The sequence below is a fragment of the Pelecanus crispus genome, chromosome 7 (genome assembly GCF_030463565.1).
Source record: "Pelecanus crispus isolate bPelCri1 chromosome 7, bPelCri1.pri, whole genome shotgun sequence".
NCBI lineage: Eukaryota > Metazoa > Chordata > Aves > Pelecaniformes > Pelecanidae > Pelecanus > Pelecanus crispus.
The window spans coordinates 32580950-32598088 of NC_134649.1; the positions used below are offsets into that span (position 1 = coordinate 32580950).

The following is a 17139-nucleotide window of genomic DNA, read 5'->3' on the forward strand; positions in this document are numbered from 1 at the left end:
CTGTTGACAGTGCTGACTTATGCTGGCCTAGATTTCAATCGCTCTAGCTCTAATAAGAGATTTAGTTTAATTCCATGTCAGTGGAGTTATCCCAAATTTGCATCACTGCAGCTGAGAGCTGAATTTGGCCAGTGGTAGCCATCAATAAGAATAAAAGGCAGTGAGAGGTAATTGTTACTCTTTTTCTTGTGTAGTTAGAAGGAAAGCCTGCAAAATATGTCTGGGAGATTTAGTGTTAGAGGCTGCACAGCACAGCCATTTTCCACAGCCCTTCCTACAAGAAGCAGCAGCTTTTCTGGCACAGAAGATAAAGCTGTTTTGGGAAAGAGGCCTGGTTATTTATTTAAAGTCAAGTCTCTGAGGATCCGAGAGTCTTGCATCGCTCGATGCAGAGCAAGCAGGGGAACCGTGCGTGCTTAGGGTACGCTTGCAGGGAATGGGGAGCAGCCTTTGCCTGGCTGCAGCAGCCCTGCCCTGGGCACCGCCGCTGTCGGCAAAAGAGGCTGGGTGAAATGCTTTCCATCTCTCATAGCGGTGGTGGTCCCTTCCTCATCCTCCTCGCTGCTGGGAAACTGAGTGTGGTGAGATCCCATTTTGGGTCTGTATTAGCTTTTGTAATTTCAGTGTCCTAAACATTTGGCCTTGGAAAAGAAGCAGCACAATGAAGGAAAACAAAGTTTTGAACTGTCCAGCAACTGCGATAAAGGCAGAACTGCAGCCACACAGAGTCCAGGGGTGATCTGAGAAGCAGAGAAGTTTCTTGCTTTATCTTTCCCTAACCATCTTCAACATCATCTCCTGTTCATCTCGTTCACATGCTCTCTGAAGCCATCAGTCCCAGCACAAACCCTCCCTCCCTATCTGGCCTTCCTGCTCCATTCCCCATCTCCTCCAAGCCCTTCTTTGGTGTCCCCTTCCTCCCAACCCCTGCACTTGTCCTGGTGGGTCCAGCGTGGTGCTTCAGCAGAGCGTGTGCCTGTCTGACTGAGAGAGCACTTTAACCTCTTTTGGTTAAACTGACGATCCCATCCAAAATTTATTTTAACCCTTGCTTTTAGGTAAACCAGTGGGAAAATGAGTTCTGTTGAACAGATATAAATCAAGCATGTACTTCTGGGAGAGCTTCACATGGAAGGATTTGCACCGCTCTATCAATGCAGCTTTTGATCTGACCTATCCCTTGCTTCGGTACAGCATAATTTCATTCTCTTAGGGACACTGGGGTAAAGCTAGTATGATCCATCGTGCAGAGGCACTGATTCTGATAGAAATAGTATAAAGCTGAAATATAGCAGAACAGTACATCTTTATCTGTGACAGCATCCCTCCTAGGATGCACCTTGGGTATTCTAGGCACAGTACCTCCAAGGGTATTCTAGGTGCAATTTTAACGATGCTGATCGGAAGTGCAGCTGTTCTGTATAGACATGACTTAATCAAACTGGTTAAACTCTTCTTCATATACCCTGAAGGAAAGCAGTTGAGGCACCTTTTAAAAATACTGTTTTCTTTACTAAAGCTTTTGTTATGTCCCATATAACCAGGAGAGCAGCCAGAGTCAAGGATCAGGTTGGGGTTTTTTGTTTTGTTTCTGTTTTACTGTACAAGTGTGTATTTTTAGAGATTGTGTGATCTCTGAATGCATTTGGGCATTTGTCCAAGATGCTGTAGCTGCTCTCTCCCTCTCATACATTAGTATAGCAGGCTCTGGTGGGCTTGTGCCCTGACCTGGCAGCAAGGCCCGCGCCATCCAAGTGTGCAGAGGAGTGCTTGGGCAGAGCTCCCATCCTGGTTGAGACCTTACGTTTTCAACTATGCCGTGATTTATTTTTTTTCAGCGCTTTATCTGAAAGGAGAAGACTTGAGTTTGAAGTTGTGTGGTACTGAATTACCTTGCAGAAGATTCACTCTGTGGAGACACGCAGGCATGTCTGTCGCTCTGAGAGCTCCCCATACAAGGGTTTGGGCTGCTGAAGGCTAAAAGCAGCTTTCCAGGCCAGGAGAGGTTTTCTATAATCCAGGTTAACCGTGCATAGCCCTTTATCCCTGTCTAGTTGCTAAATTATGCATAGCAGTCTCAGGTCTGCTTCGGGGCTGGCAGGCCTGAAGTCTCAGCTGTAGAGGCTCGTGATCCTGGGTTGGGCGAGCAGAAGTCCAGCCACAGAGCGTGGGAGAAGTGGGTGCTGGATGGGGCAGGATGGGGGGAGCGCTTGGAGCAGCTCCACTTGTCCATCCCTGGGGGAGTAGGCTGCCTTCCTCTCGTCCCCTGTGTCCTCTCTGGTACTGCTGCCTTTTAGCAGGCTCTTTAGTGAAGGAAGGAGACCTTGGTTCTATGGTTTGTTTGCTTCAATTATAGCTGACCATCCCTGAGGAGCAGCTAAACTGTGTGTTTCCCTCTCCTGCTTTCACAGGAGAGCTGTGAAGAGCTGCTCGGAGGGTGCTTGCTTTTTATTAGGTAGGTGGAAGGAAGGAGCACAGCAGGGAAATGGCACTGCGCGAGGAGAGAGGGAGATGGGGTTAGTAAATGTCAAGCTGTTCGCCTCCTGCGCGCATTCGAGCACATCCGCGGGCTGCAGGAGCAGCAGCTTTCGCTGAGGATGAGGCAGAGGTTGTGGCAAGGGGCAGGTCAGGCTCCGCAGGAGCCAGCTGCCCGCACTGCTCCGAGGGGACAGCGTGGCGGGCGCCTGGGCTCGCGGCTGCGTTGATAGAGCCATGTCCTCGGGGCTGGTGGCATCCACGGTGCCGGCTCTGGGAGTTGGCATGGGGCGGGTTTGCAAAGCCCTCTTGGGACTGCGGCACCACCGCTCACCTGCGGCCGCTTCCCTTTGCCTTCCCCGCTCCTGACTCCTCAACAGGGAAAACCAGGATCTAGCACCTTCCTGGCTGATGGCTGCTTCGCCAGGAGGCCATCCCTGTGCCCTCTGCTAGTCCCCATCCCCCTGCCCCTGCAGTAGTGTGTGATCTGCTCCCTACAGCGTGGTACAGGCAGCACCGACTGTCCTGGCGGGCTGTCAGCGAGGCCGCTATCACTCTTATCACTGCCTGCTTGATTATCCCTGACGCTGCGCCGAGGCTGACATCCTCCTAATGTAATATAGACACCATGATGATTACCATCATTGCAAGAACTATAAGCACCAGACGATGAAATTTAACAACAGTAGGTGCAGCAGGGACGAGGAGTGAGATGGGAATCGTGCTGTCTCTGCTCTCTGCCCGCGGCCCTGAGCAGTCTCCATCTTCCAGCAGGATCTCTGAGGTTTTTCGCTCCTTCTTCTCCTTGTTACCTAGCCACAGTGATCCTTGTTCGGCCTGGACCATCTCACGGTGCTCTTGCCAGTCATTTATGTTACCGGGCAATTCTTCTCTAGGCTCACTCTTCGTCAGAGGGGTCTGCTCTGTGTACCCAAGGCATGAGCAAGTCTGCTCGAGGGTTCCCCCTGTTCCTCTGCAGTGATACCCTGAGCCGTGGGGAAATGGCAGGACCCCACCATAGGTGAGATGAGGCTCAAAATGGGCCAGATTGCCACTTGTCTGGTGGAGACCAACAGATCCTGAAGCTCCAGAAGGAGCATTAGACGAGCGTCTGAGCAAGCGGGGCCTCTAAGGGCAGGTATCCTGCGGCAATATTTGTTGTACCAGCTAATTCCCTTGGCAGAGACCACATATGGGTCACTGTACAAAGCTGATCAGTATACACCTGGCTGCGGGAGCTTGAAGTATCCCCCTGAACAGAGACCTTCCCTGCCCCCCATAGTAATGCCAGGTGGGAAGATCCTTTTATTTTCCATGGCCTTTGCAGAGCATGGCGTGGCATGGTCCCATCTCTGGGGCACAAGAGGTTATATCAGGTGTGTGTGGCTGTCGTGCCTGTAGAGGTGTGGTTTGTTCTTTGGCCTCCCTCACCTGGAGCACCCCTACTTTGAGGTGCGACGCTCTGGGAGCAGGAAGGCAGCCTGCTCTGTTGCTGCACGTAGTACTTCGATCTTTTGCAAACATGCCAGGTTTGCACTGTGATTAAATGCTGGTGTTTGGACTGCAGCTGTCCAAACCAGGTGTATTGGATTCATACGGGGCGGGGGGGGGGGGGGAAATTCTGGAAAATTTCTGGAAGATGGCTGTAACCCAGACCAGACAGATGCCTTTGCAGCAGGAGCTGGAATGCCGCAGCCCCTTCCGGCAGGGCTGCAGGACTTGGCCCCGAGCAAAACGCAGCTGGGGTTTGAGCTGTGGGTATGGCCTCTATCCTGGCCCAGTGGGGCTGAGAGGTACTGGGGTTACCAGCTGCCATGTTAGGGTTCAGCTTTTTGGTGGTTGTTGTTGTTTTTAAGTGGGGTGGAGGGAGAGTCTTGGCATGGAGATGATGCTGTGCAAGCACAGCAGAGTGCTGCCCCTCCGATAGCTTGATTTTTGAGGAAGGGCTGCTTCTTGGGGGATGTGAAATGGAGCTGGGGGAAGAGGGAAGGAGAAGGGGTCTGTTTTGGATCGCACATATACCCCACCATCCCAGTCCTCCCGTCAGTGTCACCCTTCTTTGTCCTGGGCAGGGGGGCTAGCGACTGGCCCTGCAGCTGTGCGCAGGAGGCCAGCGGCTGCGGTGAACAGCAAGGCTGGGGCTGATGAGACAATTTTTACTTTCTAGTGGTGCCCAAAGGCACACGTGCTGATGGTGCTATACAGGGAGCTCCCTTGGAGTTTGTTACTTCCCTTCATGTTTTATCATTAGAGACCTTGACCCATGGGAAGGTGCTGGGTCCTCTTGTGGAAGCTCATTGAGTCGTGATTTCTGCACTCATGGGAGTATTTCTGCACTCTTTTCTGTTCCTTCTTGGGCTGCCCAGTTTCATGGTGCTGGGTGGGCTCACGGGGGATTAGGGAGTGGCAAATGCTTTCTCTGAACCCTGACAGCTCCCTGGATATATAGGCACAGAGGGAATTAATAGCAGAGATGAGCATCATTCAGTGTGCATTAGGAGTAAGGCAAACAAGTGAATTTAGAGAATGGATGTTCTGAGGCAATATCAGATCTGTCTCTTCGGTTATACAGTTGCTGCTGTGAACATGTATTGGCAATTGGTTGCATTACCAGCTCTGCTTTTTAGTAAGGCTACTTAGCACTTCTGTGCTGGTTTAGATCATCTTCTCAGCTGTTTATAATTGCACTATGCTTAGAAGTACTTGGGATTAAATTTGTCATGTTGCAGGGTGTCTTGAGCTGTTTGTTTTTTCTCCCTCCCACCTGCCACCATTAGCTTTTTTTTTTAATTTTTTTTTTTTTATTTCAACTCGGTACTTTCTGTTGTTTTGCCTGTGTTAATATTTACCCCCCCCCCCCCGCTCTTGCCACCTACTAGTTCACTCTCAGCAACCACTGCTGGATCCAGCTTCAGCCCTTCCCAGACTTTTTATTGAGATTTGCACTTTATATTGGTCTCGATCCCCATCCCCTGAATACAACAGCTTCCTCCTCTTGTGCTGCCTGATGGCTAATACCTCCATAGGTAATTCAAGGCCTCTGTGCAGCCTCTCTCCTGTCCAGTAACCTCAAGTTTGCCAACCACTTGAGCAGGGCTAATGCAGGGGCATTACTTCTTGTTTCAGCATGGCTTGAGCATTGCAGGATTGGGCTTCACTCTTGTGTTCCTGCATTGCCACCCCTGCCTGTTGGGGCATACATGCACATTGTGAGGGGATAGGGTCTGTTCACGAAGGGATTGCAAAGTAAGACCCAGTCTACCAAGAGCATGCAACCTGCACCCCTCTACTCCCCGAGGGTGCTGGTACGGCTGCGTGTGAGTGTACCTACATGGAATCAGAAGCAGCGGTTTCTTGACTCCGAGGTCACTGCTGTTACAAATTTCAAACCCAGGTCCCAGAGCACTGGATCACAGGAGAATTTCAATGAGAAAGGCTTTCTAATCTGGACAAAACTGAGAGCTTTTGCCAGCGCTGAGGAATGGTTGGGATGTCTTTGGCCAGAAAATTTGCCCCCTGATTCAGCTCAAGGAAAAACCCAGTATGGGAAATATCACCTTAGATAAGTAACACCTGGCCAAGTTCTGAACAACCCAAAGCAAACTGCTACAATGGAGAGCACGAAGCTATCTTAATTGCTTTGAGCACTACCATTCATTCCCCTGCCTGTCTGGTACGTTCTTGTGCTCGTATGGTCACCGTTAATTCATGCTGGATTGTTCTAATTAATGCCAATGAACTGTTCAGCCAAGAAGACTGCAGAGCTCTGCAGCTATGGACAGCGCTGAGGGAACATATCTGGTTTCTTTTTCTGTTTTTTCTTCCCTTGTGGACAGGCACCGTTTCTGTCCGTAACCAATAGGAGCCAATTTTGTGTTTCATAATAGGAAAATACTAACGTCAGGACACCCTCCTTACCCAAAGCTTTCTCCTTGAAGATTGCTCCTCTTTGCTTTCCTAATTGCCGCTGCTCAGCTGGGGGTAGCATGCACCTTCCAAACACATTATTTTGTTGTGCTGTTACTTACCAAAGGGAAAAAAAGAGTATGAGAGAATATTGCTTTGTGTCATGCTTTCCTCGCTTTAACCCTTTCTGTGCTAATGTGGGACATTTTTCTCTACCGTGGGATGTTTTGCTATTGGCAATACATGCTTTTCGGTCTGAAGCTCAGGGTGTGATGGAGCTCTGATGTGAAGAGAACCTAGAAATCACTTCTGCTGGAGTCTGAGGATGCCTCTAAAATGTGTTCTCTTGCTAAAGCATCCTCTTTGGAGTCACTGTGCTCACATAACGATCGCCTATAATAAGACACAAGTTGCCGAATTGATGTGAAGTATGGGTGGTTTGGGGACCAAAATGATTTGGGTGAAGCCCTTGGAATCAGGTTGGCTGAAAACTTAATGCTTGGAGTTACCCTTCCTTGAAGATTGGCAGGTCTGGAGCCTGCGAGAGCAGAGCCTCGGGGAGGGCGCTGGAGCCCTACCATCCTGGCAGCCAGGGCAAGTTACCTGCATCCCTTGGGGCTTTTTTTGGGAAAAAAACCCAGTTGCCTGGAGTAGAGCTAGGATGGAGTAATGGTGTATGTGGACACAAGGCTGCCGGGAGAGGCGTGCTGTTGGGAATTTCCTAGTGGCATGGAAGAAAGGAGGAGCTTGAGCAGAGCAGGGACCCCAGCGAGGGCTGCAGAAAGCAACGTTGAAGCCTGAAGATTAACCCTGTAGGTCTGGAGGGACCTTGCAAAGCCAAAAGAGCAGCCTTTTGCTTAGCCTTTGAGCTTACTCCTGTGGCTTCAACCTCAGACACTGCTTTGTTTAACCACAAAAGGAAAGGGGAGGATGGGGTGGGGGTGTCTCTGCTCCGGCTCTTGAATTCATTGCCAGCTGCCTTTCAGTGAGTGGAGTTGCTTCCTGCTCCAGCTCATTAACATCTGGAAAAGCAAAAGGGTGGAGTAAGTAGTTGCCCAGCATATGAGGAGAGTCTCATCCTGCTCTTGAGCTGTGTGATGTGCTGCTGTCCGGATCCTGGGCACCTGCCTGCCTGTACCTTTATTTTTGCTGGCTCCACCAAGACAAACAGTTGTGGTGGTATCAGCCTGGTGGGTGTCTCTAGCCAAGCTTCTCCTTAGTCCTGCCTTCCTGCTGCCAGCACGGGGCAAAATGCGGGTGTTTCTGAGGTACGTGTTTGTCTTGTAGAAGCTGGTTGTTTACTGATTGTATTTGGGTGCTGCTCTGAGACCCAGGGCAGATCAGGGCAGAGGCAGGCAGATGTTTCGTGAGAAATGGTTTCTGTACCACCTGGTCTCTTCCTTTGTTGTAATGGTCAGGTCTGCAAAAAACCAGCAGTTACAGGCAGAGTATTTCACCTCTAATGAAGCTTCAGCAAAGAGGGTTTTTTATCCCATGGGAAGGAATGATTCAGCTCCCAAGGACTGTGCAAGCTCGGGTAGGTGCCAGACATGCTTAGCATGCAAATTGCAGTTAAGCGTGGCGTCAGCTATCTCCCTGGGGAGGTCCAGCTCTCCTTGGAGGTTTTTCTGCTGCCCGATGTCTTCATGTCTAGAATTGCAGTATTTGCAAGTAGCCCGAGGATTCAGAGAGAAGCAGAATCCTGTTTGCTGTGTGGCTTCCTTCATGTATCTTACTTAAGAAAAGGTAAGGCATGAGGATATATTTTTTTTCCCTACTCTCAGATGACTGTAAAAAGCTCTTCTCTTTTACCCTGTGTTGGTTGCACCTGAGTTTGCAGACAGGCCAAGTTAATAAGCCAGAAAATGATCTGAGGAGGTGACTGAGGGGTTGGTAGTTGCGAAGGCTTGTGGTGGGACTGAGCCCTTCTTGCTGGGGCAGCGCTGATGCCAACAGCACTTGCCTTGGGGTTGGCATTGTCCTCTGTAGTTGTGTGATCTGTCTTGGAAGGGTCGTCACAGCTGCACGCCTTGGGTGCAAACAGTCAAGTCCAGGTAATTGCATCTGGCCTTCGGGATAATCCAGTATAGATCTGTGCCTCTCCCCACCCTCCCCACCACAGCCTGGCCAAGTTCTGGACTGGTTGTCGAAATCTTGATTTCCTGAGGATGGCACTTTACTATGGCTTGCTTAGAGATGAGGTTTTATCCTACTTCATGTGATCCCCTTGCTCCCATTCCTGGTACCCACTGCCGCCTGTGCCGGGGGCTGCCCTGCCTGCACCCATGCTGACAGGCTTCGCACCTAATGAACCCTGCGGGCACAGGGTTCTGAATGAACACAGGGGGCTGGGGGTAGGCAGGCAGTTGGTCTTGCATTTGCAAAACCCAGCAAGTGGCTTTGGGGAGGGGGCATGTGTGTGGTCAGTGGGCTTTAGGGGTGTGTTTGGGCAAGGGAGGGCACAGGAGGAATGTGGTGGCTCTGCCTGGGCTGCTGGTTTGGCTCCACAGAGGTGGGGGTGTGGGCAGTGTGGTGGGCAGTTCAGCTTTTGAGCAAGAGAGGATGAGGATGCTCATAGCCTGCAAGCATGAAGGAAGGCAGCTGTAAAGCCAATGGTGTGGGCAGCAGGTCGAACACATTTTTTTTTTTTCTGGTTGCAAAGCCTTTCTTCCCTTGTTCCCTGCATTTCCAAAGCTGATATTGTTACCTAATCCATGTTGCTAAAATTTTTCTGTGTTAGAGGATCAGCTTTTCTGTGGGAAGCCTGCTGTACTTCTCTCTCTAATATTGACTGTCGTTCTTTCTCTTATTTCCCTTCTTAGATTTACAATGAGAATAGAAACCTGTTTGAAGTCAAGGAGAACGTGCCCAGAAAATTGGTGGAGAAGGTCGCAGGGGACATTGAGAGCCTCTTGGCCAAGAAAGTCCGTGCTTTAAAGGTAAGGTGATGGGCCTGTATGCTGATCCTTTGTCCGATGTGTTCAGTTTAAAGAAGAGGGTTGATGCTAGTGTAGCATTATGATCTCAGCTTCAAAGTAATTTGTATGGTTGTGTGGCCTTTTCTGGGAACCGCATCCTGCAATTGCAGAGATTCATGTGGAGTATGTCTGGGGTGTGAGGCGAGGACGTATCATGTAAGGATCTATAGGTATCTTCTTGCTTTTTATCTCCTCCCACCATCATGTGAACACCTGAAGGTGCTGCCACAAGAATACAAGTGACAAGAGCCTGGCAGCAAATTTGACCCAGTCATTTAACTGAGGGTGTGGTGAGCGGGAGCAAAGGTACTGTGGTGTATGAGCAATAGCTCATGGAAGTGTTTCAGACAAGTAGGGTTTTTTTCCTGTTTAGGAGAGGATGCACTGAAATGTTTGTGCTGGTGCCTGGTACTTGAATTCTGTGATTGACTGCATGTGTGAGTTGCCCTCGTGGGTGCCTACATACATTTTCAATATGTATCATCCTATTTTGTAGCACTCCTTTTAAAATTAATTCATTTTATCTATAGTGGAGCAAGGTAACCTGCTTGTGGTGCCGGCTTACAAAAACCTGGCAGTGGCTGTAACGAGGTGGCAGGAGGGCCATGCTCTGCTACAGCGTTCTCTGCTGCCAGGGCAGAGGAAAGTAATTGCCTTCCTGGAGAGACGGAGATACCCTCTCTGCTGCAGAGGGATATGGGAACCATGTAAGAGTTTCATTTCCAGGAGCTGTAGTGTCCTCTCAAATACCTGACTGTAGCGAGCAGAGTGAAGTTGTGCAATGGACATCTGGCAGTATGGCCAACTGGGCATGCTTTGCAGCTTGATTAACTATAAGTGTTTTTGTGGGGTGATAGACAAGGGGAAGGCTCAGAGCAGGTAGCGTAGCTGTTGTGTCCACATAGGGACTATAGCCAGAAAGACTTGGTCACCCTTCAACCTGATCTGCAGGAATGGGAGCATAGGAAAAAGTACCCTGGTGAGGGGAGAGGTGTTGCGATAACTGAGGTGTAACTAAGTGAGAGTTTGGAAGTGACCTGTCTCCATAGTTGGGTAAGAAGAAGTAGCTCAGAGAAGGTATGCAGAAGGAATCACAAGACACCCATGTAGGCCAGGGGAGTCTCAAGACCTGATAGAATCTGAGTCAAGTGTGGTCGAAGGCCAGCTTGACTGATGGGATGGCATGGGGTTGTCCACAGTAACTGATAAATATGGTAACTGTGGGGATTTGGTCGAAAAAGATTGTTGTGTATTCACTTCTTGAGTTTGGGAGGTAAAGATCAAGCCTACTTGGGATTCACACCAAGCGTTTTAGCTTGAATGGAAGGAGCTGAAGTGGGACTAAACAGGTGGACATTGTCACCACTGCATTTGGGTTTGCAGAAGTGAAGAACAGGGAGACCAGTTCTTTTCTTAACATGAGCTTACTGTGTTTACATAGTTCGTGTGCATGTGTGAGTATATATCATCTATTAAATGTTCCAAAGATGTGCACCACCTGTAGATGCCAGAGGAAGACATGGGTGACAGAAGTTAATTGCAGACTTGATATGCACCCGGACAATGCGTGGCTCCTGTGGGATGGGCAGAGTAATAACACTGGGTTACAAGACAAGACTGTGTTGGGTGATTTTTCACTGTACCATTTGAATTTCAGCTGATCAGTTGCTGTGTTTTTTCTTACTCTTTGCTCTGACTCACACAAACTGGCAGAGAGTTTGTGCACCTTCTGGTGCTAGGTTAAGGATAGGACTGCTGCCTGTGGTACAAATAACCTTGTTCGTCTTCCAATTTGACTTCCTTTTTGTTGGGTTTTTGAGCAGGACTGGTTAGTGCACTGTTAAGGGCTTGCCTGATGCTGGACCTGATGAAGAAGAGTGATTCTGGCAGAAGTGGTTAGATAATAAGCGCTTGGTGCTGTTTTATTGTAGTGGAAGAAACTGACCCGTTGACCTGAATTAGTCCCTTCAAGAGGACCCCTTCAAGAGGACTCCTTCAGAGTGCAGTCACCGGGTGGAGCAGTCTCCTACATACCAGCTTGCATGTAAATTCTTGTCATCTTGGATTGGTGGTACTGCCAACAAAATCTGGAAATGGGGAAGTTGATGGGAAGAGAAACTGGATCTTCTGAATTTCTTCTACATTGTGCTAAGCTCCTTTGAAGCAGTGGGGCTCTCACAGCTTCTTCCACTCTCCACACCGTATTTTCTTCAGTCTCAACTCTCCCCTTAGTTGAATCATCTCTCCTGGAGTCATTTCCTCCCTTTCTCTCGTGACTCACAAGAGTGTTGATGACTTCTTGAAATACATTTTTCAGCATCTGAGTCAGGTGGGACTCCATGTATCAGCGAGGGCAGGTGAGGAGGGAGAAATGGATCCTCTCCTTGAAGTATGAATTGCTGCATCACTCATGTACTCACCCTACTGAAAAGGTGCCTCCCTGTCTCCTTTGCTGCAGGAGAGAGAAGGGATATTGCTTGTGCTTTGGTGAGGCTTTGTAGGAAGGTGCTAGCTAGCTGTTGAGCACACACGATGGATGCACGCTTCGAGAGTGCCATTCTGATTAGGTGGTGATTCAGTCCAGCCATCAAAGAGCCCTGACAGCCATGGTGCAGCGCTGTGACACGGGTCTGGCACTAACAGGACACTCTGATTTCACATGTGCTTTTCGGAGGAGTGTCAGAGCCAGGCGTGTGTAGCAAAGAGGGTAACTGCTTCCTGAAATAAGTCATCTACAAGGGGCTGGTTATTTGGATGCTGTCCCTCCCTTTTTGTTCCAGACCATCATATCTGATGACAACGTCATCATGGGACAGAAGAATTCCTAGGAAGATCTTTTTGCAAGTCCCCACCTCCTCCAGCTGGCACTAGAGAAGATCATCTACAGCTGGCTCCTGGGGGACTTCTACCCCATGTCCCACACAGCAGCCTCTATTTGAAATTGAATTTTATCACCGCCAACTTCCCTTTTCCCCAGCATCCTCCAGTGTCCTTTCTCCATGACGATTTCATTGCTTCAAGCCTGCCCTCACAGTCTCCTTTGGGTTCTGTAGTTCCAGCTGCCTTTTGTTCCCAAGCTTTAGCAGGAGGGGAGGTAGAAGAGGTGGTCTTCAATACCAAAAATACAGCTACTCTCCTTTGAAATGGAAGTAAAAGATATTGCTAAGGTGGAGTAACTCCTGAAGGAGATGACATTAATTTACACAGTGTATTGCATTGTGGGGAAGTTCCAGGGATCTTGCTACAGATGAGGTGTAAGGCAACAGTAGGTTCCCAACTGGGTAGAAGTTTAAGGGGCTGCTCTTGCCCACACTCATGAGCTTGCCCTTGTTAGGGCTAAGACAGACATCTTCCTTAATGTGTGGAAAGGAATGAGGTGGCAGGTTGCCAGATGACTACAAATCCCTGTTGCATTTTCGTTGTGCTGGGAATCACAGCTGGCTGGCTCGTGGATTGACACCATGTGAGACTAGAAATCAACAGGTTGGTTGTTTGCCAAATAGATTCTCTTGCCACTTTTTTTTTTTTTTTAAAACTTAAATTTCCTCTCTCTTCTTCAATCTCTCTGTGTTTGGACTCTTCCCTGCCTTTGTATGTGACCAGAGAAATGTGTACCTACAGGCTAGGGCTTCTTTGGTGAGCTTGTTTAGGAGATCAGCTGTTGGAGTTTGCTGGTGGTAGAGCACTGAGCGAGCCAGGGCAAAGCCATCACCAGGGCGTGGGCATGGGGTGGATGCCAGTTCTGAATTCCCAAACCCAAGGAGCATTTCTCTCTCTTCCCCTTTCTTTTTTCCTCTCAGTGTAGCCTGTCTAGGATTACCCACTTCACCCATAGCGGTGAGACCTTCCCTTCCTCTAAAGCCTCAGTGGCTGTGTTTGGTGAGGGTGGTGAAGATGAGCCGGTTCTCTGTAGAAAGGAAAGGAAGCAGCAAACATAAAAGGCACTGGAAAGAGCCTCCCTTGCCATCAAATCCAGCCCCTTGCCTTGTCCATGTGCCCAGAACACAAGGGCATCTCTTCTTCCCTTCCCTGTGCTGTTTGCCATTCCTGCTTCGTGCTCTGCCTGCAGAGCCGGGCTGCTCCTTCCTGCTACGCCATGTCCCTGGATGCCCCAGCCCTGTCTGCTGCTCGTGCCCACCAAGGAGATCTCAGCAGCCCAGCCCCATTTCCTCACCTGTACTGGCAATGCCAAACAGTGTGGATCAGAGCGAGAGGGTGGCAGGGGGGCTGCTGAGGTGATGAAAGGCTTCAGAAAGCGTCAGTGCAAGCGGCTGAAGGGTTGCTGCATCATTTCTGCTACACAAGCCCAGTGCCTCAGGAAATTATTCTATCACCTCAAAAGCATCTCTGCAGTAAAAAGGTGGTGGGGGAACAAGAGGAGGTCATTGTTTGTGGTGCAGGATCTAGGAGGGTATTCGCCCCTTGCCTTCAGGTCCATGGACACCCCAGATCTGTTTCTTTTATAATACTAGGTGAAGTGTGTGAGCGTTGCCTTTGAGTCTGTCCTTTCCCGAAGCTCTGCAGACTGGGGGAGAAGGGAGTTGTGATTTGATGGAGGAGGAGGCTGAGAGATGGAAATTTTAGATCCTAGGGCATGTTTTAGTCTTGTTTCTACTTTTTATACAGTTCTTGTGAAGGCTGCTTTTGGATGCTGACTGCTTCATCCTTCACATATTTAACCACAGACAATTTGCTTTGCCTCCTGCGAGCAGCACATCCCACAGTTTACTGAGTGGGTTATGCCCTTAAGTGAGCTATTTATATGCCGTGACCAGCCTAAAGCCTAAAGAGACCTCCCTATCCATAAAACATGGTACGAATGTCTGTGGGCTCTGGCGTTGCCCCATGGGATGCTGATGGAGTGGTTGGGCCGGTATTTTTTCCAAAGAGCTGGTTTAGTTTTGCATATTGTATATCACTGGCAAAATCTTTTGGCTTAAGGTGAAGTTTGTTATACTTTTGGTGGACCTCAGCTGTGTGCAGTAAGTGTAGAATATGATTCATTGAGCAGAAGTGCAGCAAAGTGGCATTTCATGTATCGGAGAATTTATATGTATTGTATACATATATGTGTGTGTATTTTACATAGATGTGTGTATATATAGTAGGTTTGGTGTACCTTGCATGACTCTGGTGATGAGAGAACTAACAGCACTTACCAGTAGTTAAGAGAAAAGTTTGTGAGGTTTGTTTTTTCGGTTGTTGTGGAATTTAACTGCATACTTTTGTTGCTATGTATTTAGCTCCAGTGTGGGATGAGCATTGGGGGGAAAGGAGGGGTTTGACAGAAGGGTTGAAGGCTCCTGTTCCTTCCGCTAAGGTGTAGGAGCTCACAATATATTTCACTCAAGACTTTCAGATTTTCCTGTAACAAGAGTATGAAAACGTACACTTGGCATTAGATGTTTTCTTTTGGCAGAAAAAATGAATACAAAGGATAAGACTCTAGGGATTTTCTGTGTTTTGAAAGCATACTGCAGGGATGTCTGGCTGGGTTTCTTGTGGCTACGAAGCCTGGATGAACATGGCTCTAGGAGGTTGGGGCATTCCGATCTTCCTTTGCCTCGGATCCTAAGGGAAGGTGGCTGGAAGAGCTGGGATTTGGTGCATGGTGAGGATGGTTGATCTGGAGATGAGTAAGGCTTGGGTTTTCTTACTGCTTTAAGCAACTTTCTCAGTTTTGTCTCTGATTTCCACTCCCCGCTCTCGGTTTTGGGTTTTCCCACTTGCTGGCATTTTTTCCTTGCGTATTCCTTCTGATGTGATGGTGCAGTTAGTACTTGGCTATGTTTTAGGATCCTCTGATGGAGGGTGAGGTGGGAGTTCGGTGCACTACCATGAAGTACTTACCAAGCCAGCTTCTTGGGGCGAGAGCTGGTCAGTGGGGGCATCGCGGGAGGTAAGAGCTCAGGCTGGTTGTGCTTTTAGTCCCGGTTGAATGCTCAGTGCATTACTGTTCAGCTGGGACAAGTTCCAAGCTCCATTTACGTCTGGCACAAGCATATATCAAGAGTGCAGAGGGGATTTAATTGGACAGGTTTATCCCTTTAACAATTCTGATAGCCCTGAGATTTCCCTTGCAGGTATGTGGTGAACGGAGTCTTTATCAGCTCTTCTGCTGCCTGATAGGGACAATAAAAGGTTTCACTTGTCTAAAGAGCTGCAAAAATTGGCATGCAGCAAAGCATCTCTCAGCCCAGTTCAGCGCATCTCCCCGCTCCCTCCTCTCTCCGTGGCGGAGGCACTGACCTCTGTCGCAGCATGGGCTGGTAGGAAATCGGCAGTGCAGGCACAGCGTCTTTCTCTTCCCTCCTTCACTACTGGGGGTGTTGCTGTCCTCTGGTCTTTGTGGCATGTGGTCTTCAGGGCAGGCAGCAAAGGGGGTCAGCATTCAGGAGGAGCAGTCCTGGGGTTGTGCAGCCTTTCTCCTCTGCTGCTGGCAGTGCAAGGTCCCACTGCCGTCTCGCTGCCCTGCTGAGCTGTCTGAAGCAAGTTCTTCCAGGAGCTCACTGGCCAAGTCGTTGGTGTGTTTAACTAGAGGGGTCCCAGGACAGGGGAGAGAGATGCTCCTCAGCTGCAGTGCATCAGTGGTTTGGGTTGGGTGGCAGCCTGCAGTATTGCACACATGGCCCTGGCGGGTTTCCTGCTGCAGTGCAATATGGCCCTGAATTTTACCTGGTGGGGGACTTCAGGGTGTGCCAGAAGGCCAGCAGTGGTCACACCCTGGCCTGCTGCGTCCTGGACCAGTGTCCGAGCTAAGGGACACATTACCTGTCTTGCCTAGGCAGCAAAATGGGGGAGGAAAGAGGGAGTAAACGTAGTTTGGGTGAGCTTAGATGCAGCCTATGGTTTTGGGTGGGATGTGGGGCTTCATTGCCCTGTGCACACCCGCCCTGTTCCAGCTGCATGGCCACAGACAGGAGCTCTTGCATTTGTGGAGGAAGGACCACAACCAACATCAACCTGGTGCATGCTGAAGTACAAAACATTTAAAGGTATGATCTCTGTGCTTTGTTAATTCACAGTGACAAATCCATCCCTCTTCCCACTTCTTTGGTAATTGCTGGTTGGTGGCTTTTATTTTAATTCTATTTTTAATTTGCTCCTAATCAAATCCTGGCTGAGTGTACCCGTGTATTTATTTATTTATTTATTTGTGTGTGTGTGTCTTCTCCTGCCTCATGATTGTTCTTGCGCTGGACCTGCTCCAGTAATCCAATTTGAATCCAATCTCCCAGGTCTGGAATTCTAATTTACAGATTGCAGAGGGGAGCCGAACAATACCCACACACCAGGATGGGGGTTTATTGTCTAATCTAATCAGGGACAATCAGATGTTTGTAACAAGTCTATCAAAACTGTATTGGGCCAGTTTGTTGAGCGATGTAACCAGCTTTCTTAATAGCGCTAACACGATTTAGGGCTTCCTGCACTTTCATGCAGATTATGTTGAACGCTTCCCTTTCTTCTCCCATGAGCACTTGGCAGCAGCCCAGCCCAATGGGCTTTACAACTTTGTAAGCTGCTTGGTGCACTCTGCGGCTGTGGAGGGTTTGTGAGGGCGCAGGGGCTCCTGCTGCTGCCTCCCCTGGCACCGCTGCACACTGGGGGTTGGAGGGCTCCTGGGATGATCTTGTTTGGGGGCACCCCTGCAAGGTACGGACTCTGTATCCGGACAAATGCATCCGGAGTCACGGATGGGAGAGTCAAAAGCAATGGTTCTGACCTGTTAAAATTTTCAGTGAGTCTCTATAGCATGTCTCTAGCCCTGTACGCGTGC

The 17139-nt window shown here is 49.2% G+C and overlaps 1 protein-coding gene across 1 annotated transcript in view; it reads left to right on the forward strand.

Annotated features, from left to right (window-relative positions):
* Window positions 1-17139, forward strand: part of CACNA2D2 (calcium voltage-gated channel auxiliary subunit alpha2delta 2) — a 226430-nt gene that overhangs the window by 77775 nt on the left and 131516 nt on the right. The window contains exon 3 of the mRNA XM_075714722.1: window positions 9204-9320. Coding sequence (XP_075570837.1) covers window positions 9204-9320 — 117 coding nt within the window. The remainder of the gene's footprint in view (window positions 1-9203; window positions 9321-17139) is intronic.